General features: G+C 42.4%; 1 protein-coding gene across 3 annotated transcripts in view; it reads right to left on the bottom strand.

Annotated features, from left to right (window-relative positions):
* Window positions 1-5,462: 5,462 nt before the first annotated feature.
* Window positions 5,463-17,941, bottom strand: part of larp4b (La ribonucleoprotein 4B) — a 48,884-nt gene continuing 36,405 nt past the window's right edge. For 2 of the 3 annotated variants that reach the window (XM_005752418.1, XM_005752420.1), the window contains 10 exons: window positions 17,348-17,458; window positions 17,135-17,188; window positions 16,346-16,552; window positions 15,842-15,945; window positions 14,572-14,835; window positions 13,178-13,223; window positions 12,825-12,995; window positions 11,222-11,412; window positions 10,129-10,240; window positions 5,463-7,607 (listed from right to left, as the gene is read on the bottom strand). In XM_005752418.1, coding sequence (XP_005752475.1) covers window positions 7,275-7,607; window positions 10,129-10,240; window positions 11,222-11,412; window positions 12,825-12,995; window positions 13,178-13,223; window positions 14,572-14,835; window positions 15,842-15,945; window positions 16,346-16,552; window positions 17,135-17,188; window positions 17,348-17,458 — 1,593 coding nt within the window. In that variant the 3' untranslated portion in view covers window positions 5,463-7,274. The remainder of the gene's footprint in view (window positions 7,608-10,128; window positions 10,241-11,221; window positions 11,413-12,824; window positions 12,996-13,177; window positions 13,224-14,571; window positions 14,836-15,841; window positions 15,946-16,345; window positions 16,553-17,134; window positions 17,189-17,347; window positions 17,459-17,941) is intronic. The other variant, XM_005752419.1, reaches the window with a different exon arrangement.

Below are 17,941 nucleotides of genomic sequence, written 5' to 3'. Positions count from 1 at the left end.
CCTTTTCCAGTCAGTTGATGTGCATTCATTGTTATACATCTTTGAAAAACAAAATGAAAACACAAAAACACAAGGGGGTCTTTTTTTTTTTTTTTAAATGACAAGATGCAACCCTCGTGGAGGAAAAAACCAAAAAAACAAACCAAAAAAACAAAAACAAAGAAGAAAAAAAATGGCACTGTCAAAATGGACAAACAGGAAGGAGGTCTGAGGCGACCAACAGGCTGATATGAAGTGTGACGCTCCATGCAGAAGTCCACGAGGAAAAGGGAGCTCCTTCAAAAATGCCACCGCTGAGCATCTGACTGAAGAGGCGCGGAGCTCGCGGTGTCTTTCCCGCCAGAATAAGAGATCCCTTTGAAAGCGGTACCATCCAGTCTGAGGTACCGCGCTTGTGGAAAGAGTCACTTTTGCATCGGCCTGGATTAGCTGGGTGGTACATTTTATTTTTTTTCCACACATGCACACATTCACAGTTCAGAGATGCCCAGTTTGTATTCTCAAAGTTCGAGGCCACCAGAGGCAGAAGACGCCTCGACCTCAGGCGAGGGATCCACCGCAAGTTACACCGCGTGAAAAACGCTCCTGCAGTCACTGGTGTCAAACTGAAGGTGTCTCCAGGCTTCCAGTAACAGGAAAATCACATCTTAAAGTAAAAAACAAAAATAAAAGCCCGAGACGGTAAGCGCTCAGCTATGTATGTACAGGTTAAACGACTGTTGTATAATGGCACGGTTATTGGTTTTCTTTGCCACATCGAACTGCAGTCCACATGTGATCAAATGGTTTTAACAGACATCTCAAACTGCGTGTTAAATGTACTGTACGTGAGAAACATCGCTCTGAACAAGGTAAACTACTCTCACTCCAGTTGAGCCTTTAACCCCCCCCCAAACAAACAAAAAAGCACATAGGAAAAAAACAAAACATTTGTACATTTATTTCTCAGTAGAGGAAATCTTGGAGCTGATGAACATGAACAAGAAACCACAAACATTAATCTGAAGAGAAAAAAACAAAACTGCACAGAGCAGGTCGAATGGTTTTGGGCTCCTTGGATGTCTCGCGCTCACATCGACACCTGGGCAGGAAACTTTTATCTCAAACAGCCGCAATGACGACTCCAAAGAGTCGCCTTGTTTTTAAAAACGAAATGCACAATCCGAGGGCCCGAGACTCGTCGTCACCTGGCGGCAGGCTGCAATAATCCCCCACCTCAAGTGCCGAGTGATCAAGATGTGCTTCGCTGGGAAGCTTCTGATGGGCGTCACACATCACATCGCCTCGACTAAACCAAGAAGTGTCCACCAACAATCCCTCTTTTCAGCAAACCAGCATCCGCCCGATGGTACGTCAAAGTCGGTTTGGCTGCTGATTGGCCAGCTTTGATGGTTCAGGCTTTCTTTTTATTGATTTCTGTCTGAAAAGCTCTGGTTTTCTGTCCAGCATCTGAAAGGCTTACCAAATGAAATCAGACCAAAGGGATTACTGGACCCCGACCCAAACGCACAGAGAAATGGATAAACTGAGAATTCAACATTTGCAGAAGTTGGTCAGATTGGACTTAAACAACTCTTCCCACTCTCTGAACTTCCAGTAAACATTTTCCCTCACCATGTTTCTGACAGAAGTGGTTGAAATGATTAATAAAAGCTAAATTTTTTAGATTTTTACAGGTTTCCGACTGTAGAAAAATGCATTTCTGCCAGAGACATCAGTGGAGCATGAACCACCTCCATGGTATCCTGATGGCATCACCACGACCAGCTGCTTATTATAGGCACACTGACGTTTCCACTGTGGCTCATCTACACTTCTAACATCTCATTATTGTGTGAAAACCAAAACCATAACCATCAAAAGAGCGTTTCCTGTCGTAAATCCAGTCAATCTGAAAGGATTCGAACGCCGGAATTTTATGGGCAAGGTCTAAAAGCCCACCAACTGTTTTATTTCTAATCTGACAATTTACCAATGATTGTGAAAACTACAAAACCTGCTTGATTCACTCTGGTTCACTCAGGGTGCCCCCTGTTGGTCTGCAGCAAAATTTGTTCAGTTTCAGGTGAAGAGGAAGTTGAATAGCTTTTCAAGATCATCTCTGGCTCTAACTGTGCAGGTTGGTACAATCTGAACGCTGCGATTTATCACAGATAAATCCAAAAATCAGTAACAAAGCTCTAAGAAACCCATTAAATAAACAGGTGTATGACAGGGCCGAGCACAAGAACCAGTGAAACAAACTAAATCTGAGAAACGACATCTAGCAAAACTATTCCTGTTTTAAAACTGAAGCTTAGTCCTTTGCAGGAAAGCTTTTAGCTGTTCTATGAATACAAAACTTAATTTTTAAAAAATTGTATTTTGGGTATTTGCCTGTCCTTTATAATAAAGCACGTGGCTCTGTTTGGGAAAAACAAACCAAAAAAATGGCTTATCTAACAAAACACGTAAGAACCAATAATCGGTCTGCCACACAAAAAGATTTGTGAGGTTTAGTTGCCTTTTTTTGTGCTGTTCACTGACTAACAACAGAAATGTGCAATTTATTTGGTTTCTATTTATTTTTCCGCACATTTAAACTGGTGTATGTGCAAAAATCAAATGTGTTGACTAGTGAAATTTAAAACAGATTTAAAACATGACAGAGCCAGGCGTCCAGTGTTTTTCTGCTAACCTAGCTTCATCGCTTCCTGGTCTCAGACTTTTCATTTCCTGAAATCTGATTCCCCCAAAACTGTGATACTCACTCATCCTAAAACATGGACAGAAAGCAGAAAATAGAGTTTGAGCTCATCAGACAAAAACCAATAAGCCCTCAGATGGTCATCGTTAAGCAGAGTTGGTGGATATTTGGAGCCAGAACGAGGATTTCTAATATTCTCAAATAAAAGCTGCAGTCTAGTCATGCTGCCCGACCAATGTGGACACAGTGCAGTTTGATTATAGCCTACTGAGCTGCATATGCATGAACATCTCATCTTAAGTATTAGTGTTACCTAAAGTTTTGCATTAATGCCTTTAGCTGCAGCTTTCATGTCACGTCTCATCTTTTGGCACTGTTAGCAGAGTACTCAACAATGGCAAAAACAGAGTAAATATCCAACATGTAGTGCTTTGTTTTTGTTTTGCTAAAAAGCTTCATTCAGACTGTCCAAAAAGCAAACACACTGTGAGGAAAATTCCCCCAAAATCAACTGTAATCAGTGAAAGAAAAAGAAGCCAGAGCTTCGAAGAGGATGCCGGTGGACACTCGGCTTTGTCGGAACCACAGACTGTGAACGCTGAGGAGAGGGAGGGCGGGGTTACTGTCGCACCTGAGCATCCAGGTGCGACCGAACCCACAGCGAAAGTTTAAAAAGGAATGAAAGAACGAAAACAAAAAAAATACAATAAATGATCTGCTCACACTGCAGAGCGGAGCAGGAATCAAACTCAGCACACCCAAACTGAAAAACAATAGTAGTTAAAGAAAAAATATCTCCGAACGCACGACATCACGTCTTTTTTTTTTCTTTTATATTCTACATCCAGCTCGATAGCGACATTATAGTTAACAAGGATCAATATATTTTTATAATCATTTTAAGGTACCTCTTATATTTTTCTGAGTATTTACATCTGTACAAGCAAAGCACACACTTCAAAGTGCACATATTTAATACAGTATTGACTAGATTTGCAATTACAAGGTTTTTATCCCCCCCCCACCCCCACCCCCCTGCACAAAAAAACCAAAAAACCTGAAACTATTGAACAAGAAACCAAAAGAACGACCCAAGATTTTTCGTACATTTTACACAAAACAAAAAACAAAAAGTAGGAAAAGAAAGGAAATGCTGCTAGATTTGTACTCTCTCTCTCTCGCAGTAAGACTTGTGACGTCTGGTGTGACTAAATATTTCCACATCTCACGCTTCGTTAACATTTTGGGGATCTTTTCTGAAAAGAAATAAAACTCTATGCTTGTCTTGTAGAAAAGTTAAGGCAAAGTCATTTTTCAAGTTTAAATAAAATTCAAGTTTCTCAAACACTGGATGGATTTTTTTTAACACACACACACACACACATTTATATATATGTGTGTGTGTGTGTATATATCTATATATTGAGAGCTCAATACATCATTTTTTCCTTCTCCCAAAAAGAAAACTTAATGATATTTCTTGTGGAATAAACAGCACTGCTTTATAAATAAGTGGATATGGTGCATTTACATCTGTTTTACCATTTCCACCAATGAGGAAAACAAAAAAGAGAAAATAATAGACCCATCCAAGTGCATCTCAGTCCTTCAAAATAATAAAAAAATATTTTCTTTTTTCACTAAACTCAAGCTGTAGCATCCAAATCAAAAGCAGCTCTGACCAGGAGTACAGGCTCTTTAAATGAAGCTTTCCCTTCTCCAGGCTCCTGTTTTCTCTTAGTGGGATTACCCAGAATGCTTTTTGTTGCAGGAAGACTTCAGCGAGACATGCGAGGTCCCACCTAAACAGATATTGTGTATAGTACAGTGGTTTTTATTTATTTTTTTCAGGGTGTTTTTGCATCTTAGGTGACGACTTCAAAAGATGAACCCGAGCACATGACCGAGGAGCAGGGAGGGAAGTCTTTTAAGTCATTTTTCAGACAGTTACATTCAAATTAAAAAACACACTCGGTTGGTTATCTGCCAAAGTGGTTGCTACAGTAGGCAGACCTTCCAACCAAAGCTGGAGCTGCCCTCCCTGAACGTGCGAGCTTGCTACTTCACTCTGGTGCAGGATGCAAAATTTTCCACCAGCTCTGGTATAAAAATCGCTGCTTCGATTATGTCCCATGAAAGCTCTGACCAACTGGGTGCCGGCGCTTCAAACGAGCCAGGCTCGAGGTGAGTAAAGGATGTTTCCTCTTACTCTGTGCTTTAAATCGTCCTCCTGTCTGCTGCCATTTATCAAAGGTAACCAGAGTGAAGCGGCAACAGAGGAAGTCCTGTGTGCTCCGGTTGATCTTTTCCAATTTTTTCAGAGAAATCAAAGAGTGCAAACAAACTAGAAGAAAACAACAAAGCACGCCGACAGAGAGGAGGAAAAAAAAAAAAAACACCCCCAAACAACAATAATAAACAATCCTAGTGGTATAGACTTGAGGAAAACAGCGGAACATTTTCACCCCAAGGATGGATTTTACACACCTTCCTGCTCCAAACCTTCCAGCACTTAAATGTTTGGTTTAAAGCCAAATTATCGCTCTCTCACTTCAACATTGCAAACCACTTTCCAGGAAAAAAAAAAAAAAAATCCACTCGTTATTTACCTTCATAAAAATATACTCGTCTATTCAACCATCCCACTTCCCCATTTTCACCACTTTCCAACAAAATCCTCACTGACCCAAAACCCGAAGTTAAAAATCCAAACCACTGCATGTCTATTCAAGCAGCACCGAACAAAAACAAACAAACGAACAAAAAACGTTAAGCATCAGTCTTCAAAAATTTAATGCTGCACAGATGCTTCAACATGACCGACAAGACAAAAAAGCTTCAGTGATTGTGTCAATGGAGATGATGCAGCAGGGTGTTCGTCAACTTCCCTCCTGGAAAACTGAACTGTGTGTGTTATTCCCCAACTTCCTCCCCAAAAAACAAAACAAAGTTAGTCCCTTTTTTCACTTTAGGTAGGATTAATCACATGAATTTGCTTGCGAGAGTCTGAGAAAACAACAACAGTGCAATTAAACGTCTGCAGATGTAAATCAAGTATTTCTACTTACAGTATCAGAGGAGTTGTAGTAACAGATTCCAGGTTTTGATATCTAGCACCATAAGTAGGAGAAAGAACTACAAACATGCCACCGTTTGAAAGGAGGTTTGAACAGTTTGAACAGGAAACTTCCCACTGGATCAAATCGCCACACTGAACTCTGGACTTGTCCCATTTTATGGCAGGAAACTCACACACATCTCAGCCTCCTGATGAGTCACTCTGTCTCAGCAGATTTCCAGAAAATTAAACAAAAACCAAAAAACCCTCCGTTCGGCGCCTGTAAACAGACGTGTTTACTGAGCTGATAGCTGGCAGCTAGTGTTAATTTCCTCCTTCCTGCTTGCCAGCGTTCCCTCGCCTCCAGAATAAACAAAACCCTTTCAGATGGGAAGAAGCGGCTTCCTCGTCACCGCTCGATTTTTAAGTTTGTCAGCCTAAAACCTGCCCTGCATCTTCCTTCCTTCCACAATAATGATCAACAGTTTGACAGGAAATGAAAAGCGGGGAGAGAATTTAGCTTCCTGACTAGTTAAATGTCTGCTGACTCATATGCAGTGTGAGCAACACCTCACCTACTTTCACTGTTACAACAAGATGCCTCATTTTAGAGAAAGTCATGTGCCCTTCCTGTGTGATACTAAAAAAAACAAAACAGCGCTGACCCCACGTTAAGCCACAGACGCACACTATGGCGAGTTAGCATGTTAGCAAAACAGAGAGGGAATAACAGCAGGAGGGGTGATCCTTTAAGAACAGGATCAGAGGAAGAAGACGCCGAGGGGAGGATGACCAATTACTGTACCAACAGCCAACTACGGTTTGCAAAAAACCCCAAAAAGACATAAAAGCCACCTAGTGTAAACAAACCTGCAAAAAATTCTATGTAAACCAAAGGATCCAAGTCTTCTTGTGATGTTGAGTTGCATATGGATGTGAATATGTATTTAAAAACAAAAGGACTAATAATGACCCATAATTAAGCCACTTAAAGTTGCACAATGCTGCCACTCAACATGCAAACAAACCCCTCATTATGACAGCCAAACAAGTCTGTTTTATGCACCCTTTCCCATCATCCTTTGGGGTGGCTTCCAACAATGCCCTGCTGCTTCCCACACACACACACACACACACACACACACACACACACGCACACACACACGCGGCTAATTTAATCCCACAAGGCCGTTTGGACAGAATGAACAAATTTCAGTGTTGTCTGTGCCACCTGACAGGCTGACACCACTACGTAATGCAAAAAGAGAAAAGGAGAAATAAAAGTGAAAAACCAAAAACAATAAATAGAATATAAAGAAAAAGAAACGGTGCTCTACATGCACAGTAAAGTGCTTTTTGTCTGCAAGCCCTGATCCAGAAAAGAAGGCGTCCTCTATGCTTGTTTGTGACGGGTGATTCTGGGATATAAGTATCGAGTAGCCCTGACTTGTATTTCCTTTATTTTTTTTAAACGCATCTGTGGAGCATAGTAGTGGGGTTGGAGGACTTGGGGAGGGAAAGGAGGTCACCCTACTGCGGGGATTTGGGTGGGGTGTGGTGGGAATCTTTGTTGGGGGTTTTCCCTGGGTGTGGGGGCGGAGAGGCCCACCGCCCACCCGGCCTTCGGACCTCCTTCGGGGGTCTGCCTGTGGTGGCACCCGTTGAACTGGGTTTGGACGAGGAGTGGTAAGTCTCTCTGGCCTTGGCCTCCCCTGAAGGCGTGGAGGCGTCGGGGCACTTCCTCTCCTCGCCTGCTGTGGCGGCGCAGGCTGGCTTAGCTTCCTTAGGGGTGGTTGGTTGCTGTAACGTCGGGGTATCCTTCACCCGCTGGCAGATCTCGGCGTAGGAGGGCTTCCTCTGCTCCTAGCAGGAAAACACAAGACAGCTGTAAAACATTCTGCACACATCCTTACAAAGCTCGTCTGCGGGCAGTTTGTGAACGAGTAGTTTTCATTTCCACCTTGAACAGGACAGAATCAGAGTTAGATCCCCGTACGGGTCCGTTAGCGTCAGTAACGAACTTCCTCACATGCATCTCACATACAATGCCTGGAAAGGTTCAGGCCTGTAGCACACGCGTCTCCAGAAGGAGAGCCCCAACAACAAGTTGGTCCAAGCATCACACAAATAGAGAGGTAAGCTGAATAAAGTGACAGAATCTTCAGGTCTTTGCTTATATTTGTGCCATTTAGTCCAATGTTGTTGAAAAGGATGACCTTTAAGTCATAGAAAGAAAGTCAGCCTGTCCATCAGATGTATTTCCTCTATAATCTCTAGCACTTGCTCTACTTGGAGAGGATCCTTCTTAAGCCAATTCCTTGTTATGGCCTTTTTAGATGCGATCAACAGGATTTTAAAAATATATCTGTTCCTTTTTAGAATCAAATCTCTGGGTAGAAAATCCAGTAAGAAGATCCTGGGGTCCTTAGGGATGGCATAGGACATGATGTCATCTGTTAACTAGAATATACTGTCCCAAAATGAAGTCGATTGTGTACACGTCCAAAAGATATGAGAGTGATTGGCGTTCGGGTGACCACACTGTCTCCAACATTTTTGCTGGTGTGCATGAAATTTGTTAGTAATATGTGGAGTAATGAAGAATTTTCCGCACAAATTCCCTCCACCTTTTGGAACAAGTCGATGTTTGTTGTGTGGTGCACATATAGTGTGTTGTTACCATTTTGTTTTTCTAGCCCTTTTGTAGAGTTTAGACACAGTTTTGGTGGGCAGACATTTGTAAAGAGGAAGAACTCCCTTTTAACAGGAAGGCATCTCCAGGGACAGGCTCAGAGAGAGAGCCATTAGCCACAAAGTGACAGAGAGAGCCGAAAGAGAGGACCCCAAACAGAAGGACAGACTGAAGTGAAGCATCAGGGATAGACTTTGTTCCCAATAACAGTTACAATTTGCCCACATTACAACAGCTCGAAGTCAGTAAACCTGTAAAGAAGCTTCTAAAAATACAACAGAACCAGGCAAACTGTGGGATTTAAGTTTCTGTACCTGCTCAGCTGATCTCTGTTTACTTACATTCATCAGCTATGTTGGGCTGAAATCATTTACCGCTACATGAGAAGGTTAACTACAATTTTATTTTTTTGCACAGTATCTGCCTCACTCTGCTCACAGCAGCTCACTGTTTGGTTTACACCAGCGGTCCCCAACCCCCGGGGCCATGGACCAGTCCGTGAGTCCTTTGGTAGCGGGCAGCGAGAGTTGAAGCTCGGGTGTGAAATTCACGGTTTTCAGGGTTTTTAGCGTTATTTTTTAAATCTTTTTTATCGTTAACTCTGTTTGCCTGGGTCTTTTCCTGTATGTTATGAATAAATCTTGTTTTTTTTGGTACCGGTACTGGTTTGATCTTGTTGTATTTATCCACGACACGGCCGGTCCGTGAAAAATATTGTCGGACATTAAACCGGTCCGTGGCGCAAAAAAAGGCTGGGGACTACACAGCAGTCTCCTAAACGTGTGCAGAAACTTTAATGTCAGGACTGAAAAATTTAAATTGAAAATATTGAAAATCAAAGAATTTGGCTGATAATTCAACCCAAAGGCTAATTTTCATTAAGTGTATTTAATTTATTAATAAACAACAAACATGAAAACAAGGAGACGAGAAAAAATGTATTTTACGCCGATGCAGGCACATGTCAATCAAACTTTTTCATGTATGAATATAACGCTGGGGACAGCCTGTAACTACAAACGTTCCCTTTTATACAGTTTGGGGAAACGCTGTAATAAACACGGCAACTGAGCTAAAAACATTCAGAATTTTGGCTCCTGAACATTTCAGAGATTAAGAGGTTCAACATGACAGCAGTGATATGATTGTTGAACCCACATTTGGCATGTTGATTGTATTTAATTTGCTAGATCCGTTTCTGTTCACTCCTACGTGTGTGTGTGTGTGTGTGTGTGTGTGGTCGCTGTTTTAGCAGCAGTACGTTTCAGACCTTGGCTCGTGTTTTATTGCTATTAAAAAAAGACCAAAGCTGAGAGGAAAGCAGGGGTTGTTTTTTTCGCCCCTCCATCAAAACAGATTTTCTTCTTTAAAATGCACCGTTTCCTTCTGACACCTCACACAGACCTAAATTAAAGCTGTAAGAGGAAATTTGCCTTTGGCTTGTTACAAGTAAAGCTTTTTTGGCTGCTACATGTGTCCATTTTAAAAATGCACAGCTTTTTCCTCTAAAAATCGAGTTGTCTGCAATCAAAATCAATACGAGACTGCGCAGAATTAAGGTGTAATTAATTTGCCTTCTTTTCTTCAGGATGAGATTGATTTAATGGTGACTGAGGTGTCTGAGAGGCAGCAAATATTAAAAAGCGCCGGTGAGCAGAAAAAACAAAACAAAAAGGAGGAATCAATACTGACTGTGGCAGCACCGTTGACTTGCACCGATTTGCTTGCAGTGGACAGAGTCCCAGGAACTCGCTCCACAGACAGCTGCACCTCCTTCGGCTTCACCTCTGTCACCTTCACCTCCCTGGAATAAAGAAACATGAGCCAACAGCATTAGGGTGGAATAATGAATTTAACATCATTTAGGAGGTCTGCAGTCCTCGAAACGCACATAATGGCTAAAGAAGTGATCAGTGCAACACGAAGAGGCAAACTGATGACTGTAATAAGACGAGATCTAATCAGAAAGCTCCTCCTAACCTTAATGTGGCCAACCTAATATTCAACATTATCTTCTTGTGCAGCTCAGGACTTTGTTTTCTCGCAGACCTAAGTTTAAAGAAACAAAGCCTCGGTAATATCTTAGGAGGACTCATTTTAAACCACTAGGAGTTCGGAAGATGTCCGTGTGTTGTGGTTTACACGTTTGCTTAAGAAGCAAGCGAAAGGTCCCCGGTTTGCTCCCAGGAGCAGACACGAATCCCTTTGGGGAAAAATATTCACTATAAAAATTCTGCCTTATAAAACATCCGGAGCTTCCCGCTGTGGCAACCCTCGTGAATAAGGGAGCGGCTGAAAGTCGCCTACCCATTTCAGGGTGAGAGAATGAAGCCTAATGGTGCCACATGACTAAAATGTCCAAAATGACACATTTCATAGCTGTGAGAAACTGTCACAGTGCCATTGCAGGTATGGTGTGTGGCTGCCTTTCCAGTTCTGTAGTTAATACCCCTAATTTCCATTTTCTGTCACGTTTACTTCCTATAATGATCTGAAATAGGCTCACAAGCTTCCTGGAAAACGCTGCGTCTTTACCTGCAATGTCAGGCTGTTCTCGTGGGTGGATGGCACCTTTCCTGTCACATCCTCTCTCTCTAAATCGTAGGCTATTATGTTACACGCTTTTCTTAACAGATACTAGAACCATTATGATAATTAATGACAGCATTTCAGTGAATGCTGTGTATGTTCGCAGCCTTATCTTCTACCCTACGGCTGTCAGTAAATGGCTTTTTACAGACTCTGCTCTACGTGCTGCAGTCAACAACATCTGAGTGCTTCTTACGTTACTGGGAGGGAGGGAGCGGGACTGTGCGGCGTGCCAGGGGAAGGGGTCAGCGTCGAGGCGGGGGTCGTGGTCGGGGTGGTCGGCGAGGGCTGGAAGGTTGTGGCCATCGGGGACGTTGAGGACCGGAGAGGCTCTTTGGGACCCGCTGGGGAGAGAGTGCCTCCACTACTGGATTCAGCACTTACATTCTGCAGCGACATCAAACAAACAGCAAGCAGCAGAAATGACGTATTACAGCAAGTTCTTTTTATTAGCAGAAGGAGAAGTTCTTTACAGGTGAGCGTATATCAGTGTACAATGAAAAAGCAGGACCAGTAGCTAAAGTTGCAGTGTTGGTGGTGCCTTCCTAAAGCCTTCTTTATACTTGTGCTGTTTTTCCATATCATAAAGAAATGCTAGATTAATGCTCCATATCGTGAGCCAACACACTCGAGAATCAGATTATTACTCTCAAGAGTCTCACCTTTATTTTGAGGAAGATTAAAAAAATAATAAAGAGTTTTCCAACATATTTCAAGGTACGTCTGTGAAGGTTCTCAGTCATCCAGGTCATCGTAGTCTAAGGAGCTTGGAAAGAAAAGCGTCTGGACTTCTTTAAGTTGTTTGAAGGCATTTCACCTCTCATCTGAGAGGCTTCTTTAGTTCTAGAGTCAAAGAGGCGGTGGTTTACGACAACCGTCTGCCATCTATAATCCAGTTTTGAGATCCCTTCCCAGAAGCCTTAACGCCCACTCACATCCTGGGCCTTCTGACCTCAGGAAATCACAAGATGGGGTGGGGCTAGGTTTCACAATGAGCTCACCCGAAACCCTGGCTGATTGTGACCCACACCTGTTTTCACACCTTGGCTCATGTGATTAGGTAGAGGGAGACCACCACAGGGATTAAATCTGAGAATCTCCACCATTTGACCCTAGAACTGAAGAAGCTTCTCGGATGAGAGATGGAACGTCTTCAAGCAACTTAGAAGTCCAGACGCTTTTCTTTCCAAGCTCCTTAGACTATTTAAAGGTATCGTTGCAGTTTGAACAGCCTGTTTTGTTTTTAGGAAGTGCCTGAGTCGAGTCACCATGAAATATCTGCGTGGCAGCCACAATAAGAGCTGGATGAATTCTCTATTCTTTCTAACACTGGGGCACCTTTTATGAAACAATTCAAAATCATGCATCAAAACCATGCTGACCCTTCACAAAAACAAATCACCAACATGGCTGATGTGTGTTGTGTGTGGATTATTGTCATACTTTCATGCTGCGTGCTGAGTGGCAGCTTGTCATGGTCACTCCCGATTGTTTTTTCTTTAAGAAAATCGTATTTTTCTTTTGCACGCTCACTGCTCTCCTCACGAAAGTAAAACCGGCAAAATGGCGCTTCCTGGAGCAGGCGCTGTGATTGTACCCATCTTTACCACAAAACCTGCGTCTATTATCATCTTTGCTAACCAAGCACTTTACTGTATTATATTTTGTTTATACTAGAAGATTTAATTTAATATAACAATAAACCTCCAGGGCTTATTGGAGTTTACATTGATTCATACATAATTTAACACACCACTGACAAACCTATAGCTCAGTTTGAGTTTAGCATCAGTTCCTACCCGTTCCTTGGAGTTTCCGACGACTACGCTGCTGGCCAGTCGGTTGTCAAAGACGTCGTCAGTTTTGAGCTGGCCGGCTGCTCCGGGCAGAGGAGGGAAGCTGGAGAGACCGAGCTCGAAGCTTGGAGATGGAGGTTTTGGGGGCGGAGGCGGCGACTGAGGCGTCACTCTCTACACAGAGGCAACAAAGAGTCAGGAAACAAAACAGTCTTCGATTCACTTTCAAGATGTAAGGAATACATAAGTACTAATCTTGGTTTGCTTCCTTTAAACTGAGCATAAACTCACAGAAAAACTGTGGAATTTAAAGTTTGAAAAGAATCAGAATGACGAGGATAAAAATCAGTACTTACTGTAAACTTTTCGTCCCTCTTTTTCCTAGAAGCAGAAACATTTTTCCTTTAAGAAAAAGAACATCTCAATTTACAAACATCCGTTCTATCTAAAAACACCGACTTCACCTTACACAACGTCACCTAGAAGTAATTAGTTGAGACTGAAAGATTTTAATAGGTTGGAACCAAAGACTAGTTTCAGTAATTATGCATCTGACAGAACGTGAAACATGGCCACAATCTTCCCTTCTGTTCCTCAGTTGGTGCACAGAATCGTGATGGCACAAGGAGGTTGGCCTCCTGGATATGAAATGTCACCACTTCATCATTTTATCCAGATACATGCAAAACTTTTAGTAGCTGATTAATTTTTGAGAATCAGCCAAAACAGGGCAAAAAAGATATAATTCCAGATCCCATTAAACACAGAGACAAGTAAACGTAAAGCTTAAGATGTTGGGCCACCAGATCAGCTTCAAGTCCTCTAAAAGAAACTCGCTCATCTGCTGTTTTAATGGTGAGTCATTCTGGAAGCGATCGCTGGCAGCACGACATAAATGTTTCATCAGAGGATAAAGGTGATCACTCAGAACAGCTTTGGATAAGGTGTGGCCAAAAAGCTCCAAAACATTACCTCACTCAAATTTGGCTGATGCCCTGTTCAGTGTCATCATCTCTTAGTTTGTCCAGACAGCTTCCAATGCGGCTGCTATTCTTAGAAGTCCTGTTGTGCCCACTTACACTCTTTGCTCTGCAATTTAGCCAGACGGCAAATCTTGTCTTTCGTTTTAAAGTGACGCAAAATCTGGATGGAGGTCGATCACTGGTGATGGGAGCTGGGTCTCAGTTTAAAGTTAGTTTGTAAGACTGAACAGAGTGAGTCATGCGAGGAGTGACAGCAGGAGCACGATTCGCCTCGCTTTTAGTTTTTCCACTTTCACAAAAATTGAATCCAGTTGAAGAATCGAGGCTGGCGATTGGTCCGACAGGGCCTCCGCCTGGGCTGCTGCCCAACACAAAGTGCTGCGGACGCTGTACCACAACGAGCCGGTTGAGGTGTATGCGAAGATGATTCTGAATGGGAGGTTGGCCAAATTTAAATCAGGTAAGGTTTTTCATTTTTAGAGCTCAATTTCCAAACATTTTGACCACACTTTGTACTGACTGTTTCCCCTAAGACGACCAAAACTTCAGGAAATGTGTGGCATCCCCATTTCCAAAGACATTGTGTCCAAGAACAAAAGAGAATCACCTGAGCCTGTTTAGTTTACTCATGTTTTCACTTTAGGACAACCACATTCAAAGTGTCAGCGTGAACTGTTGAATTCCTCTCATAACACTTTGGAAACCTGCACTATCAGAGGGGAGTGGCAGAGTTATTGCTCTACACAAGTAAATGATCAGTGCCTGACCTTCCTCGGCCGATCCCCAGCGAGTAGTCTGTGGTTGCGGGCTCCGTTACTCGCCCCGTGCCCACAGTGTCCCTACGAGGGAAGGCTGCAGTGGAGGGTAACCTGGTTCTGGGTTGGCTGGTGGGGAGTCGCGTTGGCGGGCTGCTGCGAGCCCCATTGAGCCTCTCGCTGGGAAAGCTAGCAAAGAGGCTCGGGCTGTCCAGTAGCCCAGTGCTGCGATCTGCTGTGGGGATGGTTGGCCTCAGGTGAGGTTTGCTGTGATTCCTGCAGAAAAGGAAAACCTTGTGAGCCCATGTGAGCATTAAAACTTGGGTTTAAAGTGAATAATCGAACCCTGGGCCTACAATAAACTCATTCTGTGAAGGACCCCGCAAGTGACAGGTAAAACCAGACGGTGAGATTTCATTTTTGTGTTGCGTCTTCAGCCTTTGGAGGAGTAAAAATCTACAAACTCAGTGAAACTGGAAGTGGATAAATTATTTAGATACAATCAATTCCCATATGCTGATGGTTTATTTACGAAATACAAAAGGAACTGATTTTCTGAGATTTTAGCCGCACAACCATCTCTGGGGTTTACAGAGAATGAAAAACAGCACACATCCAGTGAGCAGCAGCTCTATGATCGAAAATGCCTCGTTGATGTCAGAGCAGAGTGGCCAGACTGCTTCAAGCTAACAGGAAGACGACCTGAACTGAAAAAGCCACTCATTACAGCTAAAGTACGCAGAAGAGCATCTCTGATCTCCTCAAGCCTCGAAACAGAAGAGCTAAAGCAGCAGAAGACGACACCTGGTGCCACTCCTGTCAGCTAAAAACAGAAAACTCACGTGGGCTCACCAAAACTGGACAACAGAAAACAACTTCACAGACTTCTACCCCATTAAATTCATATTGTAACAAATCCTTAATTAAAAAAAAACAAAACAACAAAAACAACCTCAAAACTTTGATAAGCAGGTAAATAATAATCATATGGTTAATCTGTCAATCACCCCTGGGATTACAAATAAGTAAAAACAAATGTTTTATGTTCTATGTTCGGTTTGTTTAAACACACATGGCCACACAGCTGTGTGTCATACACACAACATTAGTGGGTGAACAGCTGATCACACCCTGTGTGAGGGTGATGGAGATGTGCTGGGACGACTGAGGAACTTCCAGTGTGTTTACAAGTGGAGAAAGGTGAGATGCTGCCAGTTTACCTGGATTTATTATTCCAACAGCACGTACATTAACTACATTGTTCCACTGAACTATAACAAACCTGTTCCTGGGCGAGTAGTGTCTGACAGTGAGGGGCGACGTCGCTGGTTTGAAACTGTGAGATGTAAATCCGTTGATGAACTGGTTGTTGTGAAATGGAGTAACCTGGAGACAGAAAAACAGTTAAATAAGATGCATTTAAGTAACAAATTATTAAGCTAGTTGTGTGACTTTTGAACTGAATGTTTTCTAATGTAGTTGTTGATATTGTATGTTTATAAAAAGTGCTTTAAAAATGTGAAAGTGGCTCTAAACCAATTAATGCTTCATAGCACCAATTTAAACAGTTTATATTTAATAAAGCAGCCACTACAGAAAGCACAGTGTATTATTCAGACCAAAGTTAACACAAGTAACTAAATTTAATCCTGGTGCTGATCTGCTGGTCCTGATTTAATCTTAAATCCAAAAACAATTGTGAATTTACCGTTTTTGATACACAACCGAGCACCTGTTTGACTTCTTCTTTCCCAAATCCAATAAACACACAGTAACTCATTCTTACCAGCGTGGGGTCGATGAAGCTGTGTGTGGCCGACCAGGCCTGCGGCGTGATGAGGCTGTATAACGGGAATTGCTGCTGGGGGCTGTAAACCGGTGGGATGTAGTAGGATGTGTAGCGCTGCTGAGCGTACGGGTTCACCTCCACCGGCCGGTAACCGTTCTTTGGTATGAAAGTGTTGATAGCGATTGCCTTCGCCTTTATCCTCGCCTGGTAGAAAGAGCCCGAACAGAGAGAGAAATTAGCACCAGCGCCCAAAAGAGAGATCGATATTATAACTAACTGCTGATACAGTTGAGGAAAAAATACAAATAAAAAAAAATACATTTCTCAACCGTCTTCACAAAATTTGTTTGTTTCATCGGTTGTTAATAAATATTCATGTGTACCATGGGCTTAGAGGCAATGATCAACGTTTTTCAGCCAAATCTAAAAAAGTGTTTTAGTACAGAGGAATGCAATTTACATTTACACGCTTCATGTGGTCCTTAAATAACAAGCAGACCTCTGAATGAACCCCTTAAGCAAAAACCTGTGATTTGTGAGCTGTCTACAAAAAAGTTGGATGTGTGCTTCTCTGCTGATTCATTTTGCATGACAGGGGATAATATTTGACTTTTGAGACCACATTCATGAACAGAAGTGGTTTGAATATAGCTCAAAATGCATAAACTGACAGTGACGAGAGCCTGAAATCACCACCAGCAGGGTGCATCTGGTTCTCGAGCATCTTTTGATTTGCAAATTGTTTTCTTTCCAGCTCAGCCTCAAACCAATAAAATGTGAGCCTACCTTTATTGGCTTCCCTTGGAAGGTCTTCACTTCCTCACGGAGATATTGATATGCCTTTAAAACAAAGGAAACAGGACAGCATTAGTGACTTAAAACACACAAAGTTCACTGATAACTTTGATGCTTAAACTCAGATTTAAATACTAGTATAAATTACTAATGAAATCAAAACTGAATGAATGCATGAAATTAACTGTCCACATGTACGGATACCTGCTGTGCATCTGCTTCTGATTCAAAAGTGATGAACCAGTTGTCATTGTAGGCAAATTCACAGTTGATAAACTTGGGTAAGTTGTCCCCCTTAAAAAGAGCCTCGACCTCCTGCAAAACAAGAGAAACTCATTTCATTCCACTGTTTCACTACAGATCTGCTACAACCCCGGTGGCCCAGGCTGGGCAGCAAGACTATGAAAAAATAATAATGAAGATCTATTCAGTTATGTTTCCCAATTACAGATTTAAAAGTGGACATAGCCACCATGTTGCCTTACATGTTTATTTTCAATAGAATCTGCAATCAGAACAGCTGCCCCCTGCTGGTCATAAGCCGGCACTTTGTATTGACGTCACGCTTCAGACCTGGAAGCTTCCTCCATCTGTCATTATTGTCTAATGGCAGATTAGATCAGTCTTTGCTATATGTGAATGATTTCATAGGTGGCCTCTTGTTGGCACAGCTTGCACCGTGGGAAATAAACTACACAAGTGCTGTATTAGTTTAACCTGAAGCAGCTTCATTCAAAATTACACCTTGAAGCAGAGAATGTGTCCAATATTAAGGCTATTTTCCATTTTCCAACTGGT

The sequence above is a fragment of the Pundamilia nyererei genome, unplaced genomic scaffold, assembly GCF_000239375.1.
Source record: "Pundamilia nyererei isolate P.nyererei 1_Seehausen unplaced genomic scaffold, PunNye1.0 scaffold00358, whole genome shotgun sequence".
Taxonomy (NCBI): Eukaryota; Metazoa; Chordata; class Actinopteri; order Cichliformes; family Cichlidae; genus Pundamilia; species Pundamilia nyererei.
The sequence above is the reverse complement of the archived record's forward strand: the minus strand, read 5'-3'. Positions and strand labels throughout refer to the sequence as shown.